Raw genomic sequence first — 17,209 nt, forward strand, 5'->3', positions numbered from 1 at the left:
TCAACCATCTTCTCCCCCTGGTGAGGTCTTCACTGGATCCTCTGCAGTTTACCTACCAGCCTGGCACTGGGGTGGATGATGATCTGGACCATCATCTACCCGTTGCACCAAGTTCTGGCCCACCTGAAGAATTCTGGGAGCACCATGAAAATCATGTTCATTGATTTCTCCAGTCCTTTTACCACCATCCAACCAAGCTGGACAAGCTGGAGCAGTACGGAGCGGACCACCAACTGTCCCAGTGGATATTGGATTACCTCACTGGTTGACCGTAATATGTGAGGACATGGAGCTGTTTCTGACAAGCTGACCTGCATTACAGGAGCACCGCAGAGAAATGTTCTGACCACTGTTTCTGTTCACGCTCTACACTGCTCCCCTGTTGCCAGCTTCAGAAGTTCTCTGATGACTCTGCCATAGTCAGTCTCTTCACAGATGAGGATGAGTCAGAGTATAGACAGGGGATTCAGAGCTTTGTAGATAAGTATTCCTCCTGGCGTTGTGACTGACAACGCTCCAGGCACAAACAATGTGGATAAACCAAATTCATATTTGGCTTACAATGGCCTGGTTTATTTTGTTTTTTCTACAGCCTGGATCAAGCCTCTTCCTGTATACAGCTGATAAGCTCCTCCGGATCATCTGCTACCTGACTCTCCCTCCACCAGAAACACAGTGCTTTCACCCAGACATTGGTCTTCTTCTTTGTGGCAATTATATCCATCATGGATCTCATCAGAATTTTCATGTTGACAGCTCCAAGGCTATCAATTCCTTCTGGTCCACTACTTGTCGGCACCACAGAAATTCTAACCGGTTTGTTGATCACAGTGTGCTAGCCTGCCCAGCATGATAACTCAAATTTTGCCCTCCTTAACATCTGCTCGCTCACTGGCAAAAGACATCTCATCAAGGATATGCTTATTGCCCGGAAGTAGTGCTTTCTCTGCCTTTCTGAAACTTGGCAACAACCAAATGACTGTTCTGAGCTTCACGACTCCACTCCAGCGGGGTTTGCTTATATGTCAGCCACGAAGGACAGCTCGCGGTGGAGGCCTCGCGATAATTACTGTGAGAAGCTCCAAGTGCTTACTATATCGGTGCCTGCTTTTAATTCAATGGAATGCATAGCCTGTGAACTCCCTGTCACTACTCCCACCATTATTGCTGCTGTCTGCTGCCCCCCCCCAAACCACACAGTGACTTTCTAAATGAATTTGCTGCCTTATTCAGCCATCTTTTGACCCTGTCTTCTAATGTAATATTAGTGGGGACAATGATAATCTTCCCCTAACAAGAGACTTCCTATCACACCTGGATAGCTATGGTTTTAATCAATTCTCTGACTTTCTCATACCCTGGATTTAATATGTTGCTCTGGTTTCATTCCATCCAACTGCACCACTGTTTAACTACAGATAACAGACTATTTCCTCCTCACATTTAATATTTACCTGCCTATATATATAACCACAATACTACGCCTTATCTCTTACCGGAATATAAAGGTTATTAATATGATCATGCTCTCTTCTCACATGACCAGAACTTTGATCCCAGATTCCTTTTTCACCCCTGATAAACTGGTCACTCAATATACGGACCATTTGCAACAAGTTTTTAACTGTCTTGCTCCAGTAAAAACCTGTCGTGTTACCTTTTTCTGTACTGCTCTATGGTATACCCCTGACCTCAGGTCCTTAAAGGCTAATGGACGACAACTTGAGAGACTATATAATAAAAAAGTCCTTACCATTCATAGGGACATGTACAGAGTTCATATATCACAGTTCAAATATCTAATTTCTAAAACTAAATTACTTTACTATTTTGGTTTGAGCTGCTCGAATGAAGGTAACTCTAAAACATTGTTTTCACTGCTCAAAAATGTTTTCCAACCTCAGGACTGTTTTCCTTTGCATCTTTATTCACCTGTAACTTTATGATGCAATTCTATGTTCAGAAAATTCCTTTGATCCGCCAGTCTTAACCTTCTTCCCCTCCTGCTTCTAGAATGTCTGTTACTTTCCCTTTCTGCCAGGCATTTTCCAAGTTTCAACTTCCAAATCCCTCAAATCTCAGACCTTATTAGTAAATCCTCTAAATACCAGCTTGATCCTATACCTAAATACAAAATCAGATACAAAAAGTTTGCTTTTACACTTTATAGCTGTGGTGCTGCACCTGATTTATATCAGGTATGTAATTTCAGGTGGAAATTGCTCCTAAATCCCAAAGTTAGTGGTTGGATAAGGGTGAATGTTGGGAATAACCATTTATGTAATATTTGAAGGGTTTTATCCTTCATTACTCAAAAAGTAAGGCCTAAGCATGTGTTTTAAATCATAAGAGATTTTTGAGAGTAAATTGTTGTTCATAAGTTTGCCTGAGTAAGGTTGTCTTGTTCCTTCAGGCTCTGTTGTTTAACCCAGCCAAACCATTTTGGAGGGGGACCGGCAGTCAGAATGCTGATGTGGAGCTCATGGTGGATTGCTTTGTTTCATGTTTCCGTATCAATCCCCACAACAACCAGCACTTTAAGGTACATTGAAAGGAACTATAAGTCGTTGTATGGATGTGACACTAAAGGCGACACAAAGCACTAGTAAAAAGTCTGCTGCCTTTGATCTAATTTTTTGTTTTTGTCCCTTTTTTTTGTTTAGGTCTGTTTGGCCTCCTCCTCCCCCTCAACCTTCCACTTCGTCTTGGTCAACTCATTGCACAGAATCATTGCCAATGTAAGTGTTTAGAGCAGATTGGCTGATTACTTGCTTGGTTTTTGTTTCGTGACATGGTTATACCTTTTGTTGTGTTGCCTATTTTCAGTCTCATTTAGACTGGTGGCCGAAGATTGATGCAGTGTACTGTTACTCTGGAGAGCTTCGCTTTATGTTCTCAGACACCCTCACCAGGGTGATTCAAGGCACTGGTACTCATCCTCCTCTGCGTATGACACCGGTGAGCTAATAGCAGCAAGCCATATAACTGACAAATAATAATTATTAAAACTTGTTTTCCAACCCTTTGTCTAACAACCATTCTCAGATAAGACTTTTCGAAACGCAATTTGTAGTAGTAGTAATGGTAACCAGTGTGCCTTTTATCCTCATACAGAGTCTGACGTTTATTGGGAAGAAAACCACAAGCCTTAAGTTCAAAGAGAAAGCCACAGAGCAAGACACTCGAAGTTACAAGTGCCTTCTCCTTGCTCTGGTCAAGCTCATCCATGCAGACCCTAAACTGATGTTGCACGTAAGTCCACCTAACTAGGTTGCTTGGACAGTTTAATGTGCAAAATATCTTAAATTCAGGTTTTCTTTCTGGGCGCGCTCGTGGCGTAGCGGGTAGCGCGACCCATGTTTGGAGGCCTTTAGTCCTCGACGCGGATGACCCAGGTTTGAATCCGACCCATGGTCCTTTGCCGCATGTCTCTCCCCTTCTTCCGCCCCTTTCCTGTCAGTCTACTGTCAATAAAAGCGAGCCACTAGAAGCCGCAAAAAAAAAAAAAAAAAAATTCAGGTTTTCTGCTCAGACAGATTTTTGGTGGTCTTAAGTTTGTTTGAATTAATGAGATTTGTGGCATTTTATGGCTGCAATAGCAAAATCTGTTTTAGTGGAAATTATTTCAGCTTGATCAATGCTTTATTTTGTAGAATCCAGTGAAGCAAGCTCCAGAGATCCAGAGCAGCACAGCAGAACTCATCACTGGTTTGGTGCAACTGGTTCCTTTGAACACCACTACTCAGCTCTCACAAGAAGCCATGGAGGTCAGCCTATTCCATGTCTTTTTCTCACTGCTACTGTTTTCATTTTTTAGAAGCAAACCCTTATTTTTCTTAGAAGTTTTTGTGATAAATGCTTAAAAATGAAAGAAGGGGCAGACTTGGTTTGGGTATATCTGTTGGCTAGTAAGTCACAGATTTCAACATAGTGCCAAAAACCTTGATATGTAACAACGCTTGAGCAGCAGACACTGATTCAGTATGATTCAATCCCAATTCACATGAGTCAATGCTTTGTTTCAACAGAAGAAGTTTCAGTACTATATAATGAATTAGTAATTAATTTAAAGTAATTAAAAGGTGCTTTGCAACTGAAAGAGAATAACTATTAAAGGAGCAATAAGCAAATTTTTATTATTTTAGATAGAAATAAAAAAGGGATGCGAAGAACTAAAGGTATCTTTTTAGATGGATTATGGTATGATGTCACACACCATCTCTCTGTCGTTCTCCAGTCTCTTGTTTACAAAGCCAGCTGCCAGTTCATGCATGTATGTCCATGTGAACAGCTGCCACTGCCACAAAAAAGCATCAGCAGTCTACTTCATGCACCTACAACCAGAATGTAAAGCTGGTGTTTCAGAGCTAAGTTAACCTTTTCTCTTGACGGACTATTCTATCAGGGATCGATTAAAAAGTGGCTTGATAATGGGGCCCATAAATTCCGCAATGCAGAAAACAAACAAAATCGCATGATTTACAGTAAATAGTTAAACCCTGAATCTACCAAATAAACAGAACACTGTGGAGGGCTCAGTGTGCTAGCAACAAGCTGATTACATCTTTGAACAAACAAGTCCAGCAGCTAAAGGCTCCCTCCCACAGAGTTGCCGACATGAGTCTTGTTTTTATGATCTTGGTCACCAGTAATCTGCTTGACGGGAAGAAGTCTTCCCAACTAGCAGATGCGCTGAGTTGCCCAAGCAGGCGAGGATGCATGACAATCTCTTTGCACTCATTTTATTAGTTAATTTATTCTGAAATGTGTTGAATCTGCCGAACTTGATATAATCAATGATTAATACACTCTGGTTAATCAAGTGTCACTTTAAAGTGGTATTGGTCAATGTCAATTATAAATGCCTCAAATAGGTTATTTGATTGTTTGTTTGTGCTGACGTTTTGAGAAATGGGCTGGATTCTTTGTAGTTGGGCGTGTTAAAAATATAAAAGATTCTGATTTATGTTGTTTTGGTCTGGAAAGAGTCAGATCTTATAGCACGGTGTAGTGATGTGTCCATTCAATTAGCTCAAAAGTCAAGTATAAGCAGACAATTTGATTAACATAAGCATAGATGTCAGGCTGAACACTGACTGAAGTAAACGTTCATACTCGGAGAGATAACCACTTTAGCTCAGGAGAACAAGGATCAGAAGAAAGCAGTGTTTCCCTTTTGCCTGCAAATAACCCAAGTTTCTTTAATTTGGCCTGACTGCTCGGCTCTGCACCTTGTGTTCCCTAGCAGACATAGCAAACCCTCCAAGTGTGAATGTTTACTCCAGCGTTGACTTCAGTGCTGACGTTCCTAACAGAAATGAATGCCGCTGCTTCCTGCTCATTCTTGTTTGATCAGTTGTCACTTCTTGTAATTGGAAATAATTACATGCCACACTAACGACGGTGACCACAGTCGTCTCCAAGTAGGCTACAAATGTAGTGACCCATCCCACTCTCTCAGTAGTTGGCTAGCATGTTGCTTTTCTTGCTGGCTTGATTGGTTAAATTGTATGATTGACAAATCGAGATAGGAATAACAAAAAGTTGACCACTTTAAGGTAAAAAAACAAAACCCAAATAACAGCGTACACACAGCCCCCCAATGCCTGCTTATGCCACTGGAGCTGCGCCCGAGTATGTGGGAGCCAAGCCTAGGCAGATGAAAGAGAAGAGCTCTGGTATATGTAACTCAAATATGTAAAATTAGAAAAACACAATATTCAGTATAAATAATTATCACCTGATATGTGAGATTTCCAGGATGGGGAATGTTTGTGATATAGAGACTGGCGCAATGCTACACTCTACTGTACGAAGCGACTCCACACTGTCTACCACAAGTAAATTCTCAACCTATGGGAAATACTGCTAAAAGTATTATAAAGTTATGAGTTACTTACTTATTCACTAGACATGTTACTCTGAAAGGTTAAGCTGTTTTACTGTGAATTTATCCTTTGCAATTGTGCACATACGAGGCGACGGGTGAGAAGGTGAGGGGAAAGGGGGCTGGGTAGCAGCTGGAGTGGAGGTAGAGAGAGGTATGGCTTGTCACATACACTATAGTGCCAAACGTATTTGCTCATCCATCCAATTTACTGGAATCAGGTTTTTCAATCACTTCCATGGCCATAGGTATATACAATCAAACACCTATGCATACAGACTGTTTCTACAAACATTTGTGTAACAGTCATTCAGCTCTAAGAGCTGAGTGAATTCCAGTGTGAAACTGTGGTAGGATGCTGGTGTGGTGTGGGTTAACTTGACTGGCCTGTGCAGAGTCCTGACCTCAACCCGATATAACACCTTTGGGATGTATCAGAGAGGAGACTGAGAGCCAGGCCTTTCTCTTATGTGACCTCACAAATGCACTTCTGGAAGAATGGTCAAAAATTTCCATAACACACTCTTAAACCTTGTGGACAGCCTTCCTAGAAGAGTTGGAGTTGTCTAGCTGCAATGGGTGAATCGACATCATATTGAACCCCTATGGATTAGGAATACAGCATACAGTGAGCATTGGAACTACAATGAATGGCTAATCGCTAACCTGGCCGTTAAGCCAACTGGTTACATAAAGAATATGTGCGCATGCGCAGCTACTGACTGACGTTACGTGAGCGTGTCAGAATGATTGGCATGTGGGACAACCAGTACATTTGGCGATACTCCCGTAACTTGAGGGACAGAGTGGGGTGAGTATTTAAAATCTATGTGGGAGAGCAGTCATAAAACTTTGACAAATCCATGCCCTTTGGACCGAACGGCAGAGATTGGTTATAGTTTTTACAGGCCTGCAGCTCCCGCAGAAAAGGATTATTTTAACCTCCTTTTTGTGAATACATAATGTATTAACTACTTTCAGGATGGAAGGACAATTTTACCCAGTATAACAAAAAGTGTTTCTGAACAGGACTATCAACTATAGCTTTAAGCTCATATTTGAGTGAAGGCGTGTAAGCAAATACTTTTGGCAATATAGTGTATCTTGTTTTGGTCTACAGACAGTGCTTGACAGTCCATCTAGTGGTGAAATTCAAGTTAATGCTCCTTCAAAGGACATTTCTTCTATATTCAGTACCATGACGTTTAAAGGAGCAATAAGAAAAATATTTACTCTAAGGTCAACCAAAATCATTCTTATTTGTCACCTGGGATAGAAGTAACATTCCCTATAAACAATCGGCCTCTCCATCAACAATGTCTTAGTCAAGGTTTTCTCCTTTCAAACCTAGAAGTACGGTCCTGAACTACTTCGGTTCGAAGTGTAGCCCGTGGCTCCAGGAAGTGTACTTCCTGGAGCCAATCATATGAGAGTTTCCAGGGTTCCCATAACAGAGTGCACCATTTGGTATTTTATTTTGGCAAAAAAGCAGCAGCCTGCAAACATGGAATTAAGTAAGAGAAGTGGACCAGAAATAGAACAGAATACAACATCATATAACTATCCTGTGGAAGTAAAAATGCTGTTGAGTAAATGGTGGGTGTCCGTGAAAGGTATTGTGTATCTGTTGTTCTGATTTTAGCTACTGTCATTATTACTTATTGTTCCTTTAAGCTACTTTGAGATAATTTGTTCAACCTGTGATGTGCAAGTGTGTCCTTTATGCCTCAAAATGACCTGAAAGGTACTGACAGAGAATGGGGGGGTTTGATGATGACTCACATTTACATACAAGGTAAAGACAGCAGTAGCTGCGAGTCTCTGGGTGCAACCAGATTAGTGCAAATTTATGGTTCTTAAGGATTCGTCTCACCTGAGAAATATGTGATTTCATGATCAGGAATGTGCACAACTTTGCTTGAATTTAGAGCATTAGATGCATTTTGGCAACATGCATGAGGGCTGCTGCACAAAACTCAGCCAAATATGAGGGAAACGCATCAATCATCTTCTAACTATTGCTCAGGTGAATCAATAATGCAATGCTAAATGCTGAGATGTGTTTGGTTCCGCAATTACTCTGCATGCTCTAAGGTATGTACACATCACTTTGATCCCACTGGATCGATTCGAATAATGTGTATGACAAAGTAATCTGTTAAATGCAGTTTTTAATTGATGATATTCATGGACTTTGAACTGGAGGTGGACTTAGGTGTAATATGAAAAATCTGTTGTGTAATAAATGTCCTTATTAACCTTTCATTGACTAAGCAGTAAGCGAAAATATTTTTCTAAATTTTGAAATATTAAAAATAAGTTAAGAACATATACTGTTATCATAACAATGGAACCTTAGTGGTTTTCATAGGATGCAGTAAACCTAAATAGTTTCGATAAATACATCTTTAGCTTAGCTGTTGTTAGACTTGAGAGATTTTATACAAAACTTGCTTTCAAGGGTAATTGCTCTGCTGAGTCACTCACATTGTCCACATTAATTTTCCATTTCTCTGTTCAGGAGACCAGAACACAAGAGAAGTCCTAGTAGAAATTAGTTTGTATTAAATAAAGTAATGTCTTATTGTTGATGAATGTTTTAAATTTAGACAGGAATGCACAATATTTTCCCCCCTCTTAAGTTTAATTTTTCCCCTCTTCTACTTTTATGTCCTGTTTAATTTCCAGGCTCTGTTAGTTATGCACCAGCCAGAGACCATAGAGCTGTGGAACCCCGATACCCCCATTGAGACATTTTGGGACATCAGGTACTCAACACTCCCATAGCCTATGAATCACACATATGGTAACACAGGTGTTCCGGGTGTCGACGTCTTCATCGTTGGCTCGATGCAGACGCCGACGGTGAAGTCGACCTGCTTCTTGCTTCAAAGTATCCATGTATTTTTGCCTGTTTTTTCCCTGCCATTCACTATATGCAGGCGAGAAAGCAACAACAAAAAAACGCGTGTTAACGTCAAATAAACATGCAAGCATATCGAGTTAGTTTTTTTTTTTTTTTTTGGAATGTTGGCGAGGCGGTAGCGTGAGTTTGGCAAGATAGTGTTGCGGGAAACACTTGTTAGGGTTCCAAGTCCGCAGCGCAGGCGAACGGCTATGTCGGCTTGTTAAACTCCTCCTGCATTTTTTGTGCAATCTGCGCAAAACCTTATATATAAGCGTATATATATATATATATATATATATAATAAAAAAAGTTAACACGGTGTATTTTTGAATTTTGACTTTTTCAAAGAAAAATGCTAAAATAAAAGATTGTTAGCTAGTGTAACGGTTGTAGAAAGAATCACACCGGAATCACTCTGGAATCAGCTCTGCGTTGTTTTATTCCTGTTTAAAACAAGTTTACAGTCAGCACAGTTCTTGGGCTCTGGCTTTCCCACGCACACCTCTCCCCAGCGCAACTTGGCGCGAACTGAAGAGGGCAGCGCGAACACACAGGATATGACGTAGAAACAGGAAACAAGAAAATAAAAGCTTCTCCGCCAAAATAAAATACAATTCCAGAACTAAGAAAAGCAAATAAAAATGTTTTGAGAAGGTTCATAAAATAAAATGAAATATAAATAAATAAAATTAACTCAGCTACACTAGCTAGCTCTAAATGTAATTGCTAATTATTCTAAAACCATAACAGATTTTAACATGTCCTTCATAACCCATACTCTAAATAAGATTTTGCACACGTGTCCCGCGTTTGAGGATCGTCCATCACTAGAGGGCGCTGTGATGTCAAGAAATCTACTACGCAAGAATGGCTGTTCAGATTCTTACAAAACCTTACTTATTCCCTTCTAGTCATTGCCCTGAACTAAAGTATTAAATATGGTAATGATTGAAACAAGTGGGCCAGTCATCAGTCTGTTAAACTTCAGAAATTTAACAGACTGATGACTGGAGGTGCAGCTGTTGGTTTTCAGGGAGAAGAACAGAGGAGAAAGAACACAGCCCTGGGGGAAACGAGTGCTGATGAGCTGTGAGTCGGAGACATGATTTCCCAGCTTCACGTGCTGCTTCCTGTCAGACAGGAAGTCTGTAATCCACCTGCAGGTGGAGTCAGGCACACCCAGCTGGGAGAGCTTCTCCTGAAGCAGAGCCGGGATGATTGTGTTGAAGGCAGAGCAGAAATCCACAAACAGGATCCTGGTGTAGGTACCTGCGGAGTCCAGGTGCTGGAGGATGTAGTGAAGGGCCAGGTTGACCAGCGTCGTCTGCCGACCTGTTGGCTCTATGGGCAAACTGTAGGGGGTCCAGGAGGGGGTCAGTGATTTCTTATAGGTGTGAAAGCACAAGGCGCTCAAAGGACTTCACAACCATAGAGGTCAGGGCGACAGGTCTGAAGTCATTAAGTCCTTTGGACCTTGGTTTTTTGGGAACAAGGATAATAGTGGAGGATTTGAAGCAGGTTGACGAGTGACATGTCACCAGTGAGGTGTTAAAAGCCCTTTCCAGACAGACGCAGAGTCGTTGGCTGAAAACTGGTTTTGCAGCTTCTCAGAATACAGTCGTTTAACCTCTTTCATCACCTTACTAAACTTGTATTTTGCGTCTTTAAATCTGCATTTGTCCCCATTCCTGAAGGCCTCTTCCTTATCCAACCTTAACCTTCTGAGTTTGGCTGTGAACCAGGGTTTGTCATTATTGTAACTCACCCTAGTTCGTGATGGAACACAGCAGTCTTCACAGAAGCTGATGTATGATGTCACAACCTCTGTGTACTCATCCAGACTGTTGGTAGTAGCCCTGATGACATCCCAGTCAGTAGAATCCAAACACACCTGAACACAGCCTCACCAGACCACATCTGTGATGTCCTGACTACAGGTTTGCACAGCTTTAGTTTCTGCCTGTAAGCAGGAATCAGGTGAACCATGACGTGGTCAGATTGGCCCACTGCAGCATGGGGACAACGCGATAAGCATCTCTGACTGTGGTGTAACAGTGATCCAGAATATTCTCCTCTCTGGTCGGGCATTTAATAAAATGTCTATATTTAGGAAGTTCATGAGTGAGGTTTCCTTTGTTAAAGTCACCAAGAGCAATAACTAAGGAGTCCAGGTTTCTCTGCTCCAAACTCAGTATCTGGTCTGCGAGCGAGCGCTGTGCGACCTATATGTTTGCATGCAACGCAATGTAAACACCAACCACAATGAATGAAGCAAACTCGCGGAGTGAATAAAAAGGCTTACAGTTTATGATGAAGGATTCCAGGTCAGGAGAACAGTGTTGCTGGATCACTGCCACATCGTTGCACCAGCCGCTGTTGATGTAAAAACAGATTGCAAATCACCACACCAGTTATCTTTAAACAAGTACAATGCAAGAAAAAATCAAATAAACCAATCACTTATTCACACATACATACATACATACATATATACATACAGACAGACATACATACATACATACATACATACAGACAGACAGACAGACAGACAGACAGACAGACAGACCAATCAGTATACAGGGGGATGGAACTTGCTAACCAATTAAACTAGTGCCCAACTAGGTTCTTGCTGAAAACACATTTTTATTTTTTTATTTTTTTATTTTTTTTTGCAGCTCTAGTCGGTCGCTTTTTAACACAGTAGGCTGACAGGGAGGGGGTGCAAGAGGGGGAAAGACATACGGCAATGGACTGCCGGTCGGAGTCGAACTGCGTCTAGGACTGAGGATTGAAATGAATATTACCCCCTCTTGTACTGCGTTTGGTGCCTTTGATGTTTATAAAAAAAACATTGAAACACGTTGGTGTGTCAAAGTCTTCTCCTCAACCTTCGAGTGTTGCTGAAGTTTTCTCCGACCTGTTCATTTACGCTGTTCATGCACCTTGAAAGTTGGTGAAGTTGTGCCAGAAACGTTTGGATCTCTTAAGCAAAAATTCAGTGCATCAACGGACTGTTGAGTTAATGTCAGGTGTCTGTCAAAGGCATTATGTATGTGTTATTCCGATTAAACACTAGAGGTCATTATTACTTAATGTTACTGATTGAATCTCTGCCCTAGCACATACTGTCTTTGTATCTGTGACTGTGTAATTGTGGTGGTCTGTGGGGACCGTAGTTGCAGAATGGCTTTCACGCTTCTGCCACCAAGTGGGGGACAGAGGAGTGAATAATACCTGAAATTGTAAATCGTATTAGAAGGTCTAGAAAAGCACTTTAAATCACTTTGAAATATTCGATTTAGAGTTACAGACCTGTTCAATATAGCAGAAAATCTTACCAATTATTGTAAATTACGCTCACTGAAATGCATTGTAAACAAAATTCAGATTTTTAAGTAAAGTATTGTTGAAAGCACATTAATAATTTCACTCTAATAATTATTTAACAGAGCTACTTTTATTGGAGTAATATTTGAACCAATAGGTTTTTCAAATGAAAAAAAAAAACAGACAAAAAAAAAACTCGGAAAGGATTTTAAGATGTTGAGTGATTAAAAAAAAACACAATCGATGTACACAATTAAACAAATTTGCAGTCTGAATGAGATAATTAGACAGTGTTGAAATTATTTAGGACATAACTTGGTCCTTGTTTGGAAAATGAAGAAACATTCAAAAACAGAAAACTATGTACCAATCAAATACAGGAAATTGTTTCAGTTTGCTGGACATAGGACTGAGTGAAAAGTGCAGCTCAGTCTTTAGGGTAACATCTAGTTACCCTAAAGATGGTCTCTTTCTGTCTATTAGACAGCCTGTGGGGAGGGACTTGGGCAGCATTCTCTGAGTCTCAGTAAAGTTACAGAATGATTAAACGCCTACTCGTGAAGTCACCAAAGTTGCCAATAACGCAGACAAAAGTTGCTTGTTTCGTCACTCGTTGCTTTTTTGAAAACAAAGTCACTTAAGGGGGTCTGAAAAGTTGCCAAATGTAGTGACAAAATTGCTGAGTTGGCAACATTGCACTGTACACAATGATGATAAACATTCCACGTTATCTCAGCCAATCAGGGTTCAATAAATCAGCCAACTTCTGTTTTCACCAAACGCCTTTCTTTTCCACTTTACTTTCTTTCACACATATATATTCTCACACATTTATTCATTGCTTGACATTTTAATCACAAGTGATCCGTCAAATCCATCCATCCTCTTTTGCTTATCCGGAGTCGGGTCACGGGGGTAGCAGCTTCAGTAGGAAGGCTCAGACGTCCCTTTCCCCTGCCACTTGGGCCAGCTCCTCCGGGGGAATCCCAAGGCGTTCCCAGGCCAGCCGGGAGACATATTCCCTCCAGCGTGTCCTGGGTCTTCCCCTGGGCCTCCTCCCGGTGGGACGTGCCCAGAACGCCTCACCAGGGAGGCGTCCAGGAGGCATCCTGACCAGATACCTGAGCCACCTCAACTGGCCCCTCTCGACGTGGAGGAGCAGGGGCTCTACTCTGAGTCCCCCCTGGATGACTGAGCTCCGCACCCTATCTCTAAGGAAGAGCCCAGACACACTACGGAGAAAACTCATTTCGGCCGCTTGTATCCAGGATCTCGTTATTTCAGTCTTGACCCAATGCTCATGACCATAGTAGTACATTCTCCCAAACCCGGAGAAGGCACTCATTTCTGGATCTAGACCACGGTCTCAGATCTGAAGGCACTGATCTTCATCCCGGCCGCTTCACACTTGTCTGCGAACCGCAAAACTAGATGTGTACAAACTGCAACTAACAATTAGATCTGCAGAGAGGATCATCAGGACTAAGCCTCCTTCCATTCTGTGTCTCATTAGAAGCTTGGGATGTGGAGTAAAGAGCCATGTAAAAAAGTTCAAAAGTTTCTTTTTTCAGGCTCTATTTCAACAACCGTAGAGGTTTTTTTATTTTGTAAATGATATTAGTCGTTCTGTTTCTTTAGCTTGTATACTGATAGTTTTGCTGATTTCCCCCCAATTTCAGAATAATTTTTTATTTCAGGAAGATCGTCCATGAGTTTGCTGTGTGTGAATTATATAAATTTCACTATTTTCTTCTTTTTTTTTAACATTTGTATCTGCTTTGGTACCATCTCTAGTCTGTAGTTTCTTTAGTTTTCCGTCCAGATCTGCTAATCTTTGTGCCGTTAAGTTCTTCAAGATCAAGGTTATTGAAATAAGCTTGCCTCTCAATACTGCTTTCAGGGTGCCTTGTAATATTACCTGTGATATTTCTCCTCTGGAGATAAAAAATAAAAATTTGGAACAAAGAAGATAATAATTAACCTGGTCAGCCAGATTGATAATGTGCAGCACTCTCCATTCTGCACATTATCACACTGGGACTGGTCCCATCAAATTCATTTGGGGAAAGGTGAGGCATTAAGCAGAACTCTCCGGGTTGATTAGGCACCTAGTGTCTGCCTGCCAAGGTTTGGTTTTAGGCAATCACGGTATCAGATTATAACGTAAGCAGCAGTCATCATGAGAAACCACAAGAAGGTAAAATAGTCAGTGCATTTGTTACTGTTCTTTCAAAGATGAAATTGTGGAACGCAGCATCTACATGTGAGTCCTCCTGATTGTTTGTGTTGCTTTCGTTGCACTGGTATGTCCCACCTTAAACAGCAATACTGCAACGTGATTTTTTTGGTTTGGACACAAATGGGTGAAGCTTGAGCCGTACAAGATTCTCGTGTGTTTGTGAATGCGAGAATTCATCTAGCAGGCAAGGTTTTATAATAATAATTATTATTATTAATAATAATTTTAATAATTATGATAATAATTAAAAGTAGAAATAAATAATCCAAATAAACGTAGGAACATTAAATTTAACACTGACAAGAAACAAAAGAGAAAAAAGATTAACGCCTCATGTGGAAAGGAATAATGACTGTAGACTCGTGCATCAAAAATGTCACCTTTTTGGTTAGCATTTTCTCCAAAGATACCTTTTTGATGGGTCTAAACTTGGATTTAGTCTGATGGTAAAGTCCCCCCCACACACACAGATTACAGTACCCTCAGAATTTACAATTAAATTATACACATTTATAAATTGACCAGTCTCTAACCCGAGGAAGATATGCGTTTGATCGTTATTTTGATCCCCTCTATTTACACTGTTATCTTAATAAACCTACCTTCCTTATGTTATAATTGCTTATCATTTATTGAGTTTGAAATTGAAATAGCCACACCTTTTTTCTGACCTAATTTAAAAGAGGAGGAGAATACATACCTAAAGCCCTTTGTCCTTAACTTTGGATGTTCAGGTTGAATCAAGAGTTCCTAGGTAAAGAGAGACCCTGGCTTTCTCTATTTTAGTTTTGGCAAAATTTGACTCCTTAAAATGGGGTTTAATACCCCGTTTACTTTCTGGATACTTTTTCAAGACACTATCAGAAGCTAAGCTTCAAACAGTTTTGATAAATGCATAATTTATTTTAATGTGTAGATTAACCAGTCCTTCACTTAAAACAATAATACAGATGTACCTTTCTTTACTTGTAAACCTGGCTAAGAGTTTGGAGCAGTGCCAGCAACCTCTGGGCATAGTTAGGTTGGGATGAACATACAGTATCCTGGTCTCTTCAATTCAAGCAGGGGTGAAACACTGAGCCAAGACACTGAGAATATCAGCTGCCACATTTGCCTAAGTGACGCTCATTTCTTTTTATTTATTTATTTATTTATTTATTTATTTATTTATTTATTTATTTATTTATTTATTTTGTGTCCTGTCTGGCAATGTGGCAATACGAGTTGTTGTCTTAATGCCAAAGAGAGCCCAACAGATACAAGTGGAGCCTTACTGCTTTCGCCATAGCACTTTGCTTGATTTATATATGCAAAAAGCTGTATCAGATTTTATGCTGGGACTATTTCATGTTCAATGGACACAGAAACTAGAAGGTAGAAGAGGAATAAAAAGAATAGAAACAGATGAGACAAAACGCTAAAGGGAAGAAAAGGTGAAAGAAAAAGAGGGGATGAAAGGGAGAAAGGAATATAACATGCTCTGAGTCTGCTTCTACACCTGCAAAGAGAAAAAGAACACCAAAACCAATAAAATATTACAGGTACAAACAACCAACGCCTTGATATCACCATCACTGAAGAATATGCATTGTTATTAAAGACAAAATGTATAAAGTGACAGCTAAAGATAACAATAGGAGTTTTCTGTATAGAAGTGAATCTGTAAGCACCCAAATCCAAGCATCTCATTTCAATGAGGATAATTTCTGGGCATAGACATTGAATAACATAAGTGTTTCTTTGTATTTGTTACCCCTGGACAAAAAAGGACAGTCAAACATGTGTTGAAAATAAGCAATCGCATACTGCCTTGTCTCCACATTTGGAGTCATATTTTTTGACATAGTGATAAAGTGGGAAGCTCTATCTCCTTTTATTTTGTTGCATTCCTACATTCTAGTTTACATATTATATATATATATATATATATATATATATATATATATATATATATATATATATATATATATATATATATATATATATATATATATATATATATATATGACCTGCACAAACATTTTATAATTATTTAATATTTGAAACCTTTTTGTGTTTTCAGTTCACAGGTGCTTTTCCTAATCTGCCGCAAATTAGTTGGCCAGCAGATGGTGAATAGAACAGAAGTTCTGAAATGGCTGAGAGAGATCCTTATTTGCAGGAACAAGTTTTTGCTCAAGAATAAGGTGCTGTCTGTTTTCTTATCTGTGACACAATGCTTATCTGAAAGCTGTAATGGAATACACATGAACATCATTTATACGTGACAGCATTTCTATATTTGATTGTTTCAGGATTGTGCTACTATAGGGGGTGGCATTCCCATCTGTCGCCAAGCACAGACTAAACTTGAAGTCTGTCTCTACCTGTTCCTCTGGAGCCCAGACACAGAGGCTGTGCTGGTAGCTATGTCATGTTTCCGTCATCTGTGTGAGGAGGCAGACATCCGCAGTGCAGCTGATGAAGTACCTGTCCAGACAATTCTCCCAAATTATGCCACTTTTAGTGAACTGGCTTCTGTGAGCACCATGGTAGGAACAGGTCAGTATCTTTGGCTTGTGTGTAATTAAATCATGCCATACTCTGTTAATGTGGTTTTCTTGACATGTAAAAGTGGCCGTCTTGCCCTTAGTTTTAGGCTATGCAATAATGATATTAGAATGTAAAGGATTAGAACATATTGATGATCTACTAAAGAATAAAAATCGTGATTTTGTCTGGAGAGGTCGTGAAGGTCCTGGAGAGACACCTCTTGGCCCACCTGTGTAAGCAAGCCAGCACATTTCAGGACCCCCTGCAGTTTGCTTATGGCTGTGGAGTTGGAGTTGAAGACGCCATCATACACCTG

General features: G+C 40.3%; 1 protein-coding gene across 2 annotated transcripts in view; it reads left to right on the forward strand.

The window, feature by feature from the left end:
• Positions 1-17,209, forward strand: part of nf1a (neurofibromin 1a) — a gene marked incomplete at its 3' end in the record, with an annotated part of 324,294 nt that overhangs the window by 69,317 nt on the left and 237,768 nt on the right. For both annotated transcript variants that reach the window (XM_036133286.1, XM_036133287.1), the window contains 8 exon segments: positions 2,414-2,542; positions 2,664-2,738; positions 2,827-2,958; positions 3,115-3,252; positions 3,654-3,767; positions 8,576-8,655; positions 16,424-16,547; positions 16,656-16,902. In XM_036133286.1, coding sequence (XP_035989179.1) covers positions 2,414-2,542; positions 2,664-2,738; positions 2,827-2,958; positions 3,115-3,252; positions 3,654-3,767; positions 8,576-8,655; positions 16,424-16,547; positions 16,656-16,902 — 1,039 coding nt within the window.

Source organism: Fundulus heteroclitus, unplaced genomic scaffold (genome assembly GCF_011125445.2).
Source record: "Fundulus heteroclitus isolate FHET01 unplaced genomic scaffold, MU-UCD_Fhet_4.1 scaffold_60, whole genome shotgun sequence".
NCBI classification, from domain to species: domain Eukaryota; kingdom Metazoa; phylum Chordata; class Actinopteri; order Cyprinodontiformes; family Fundulidae; genus Fundulus; species Fundulus heteroclitus.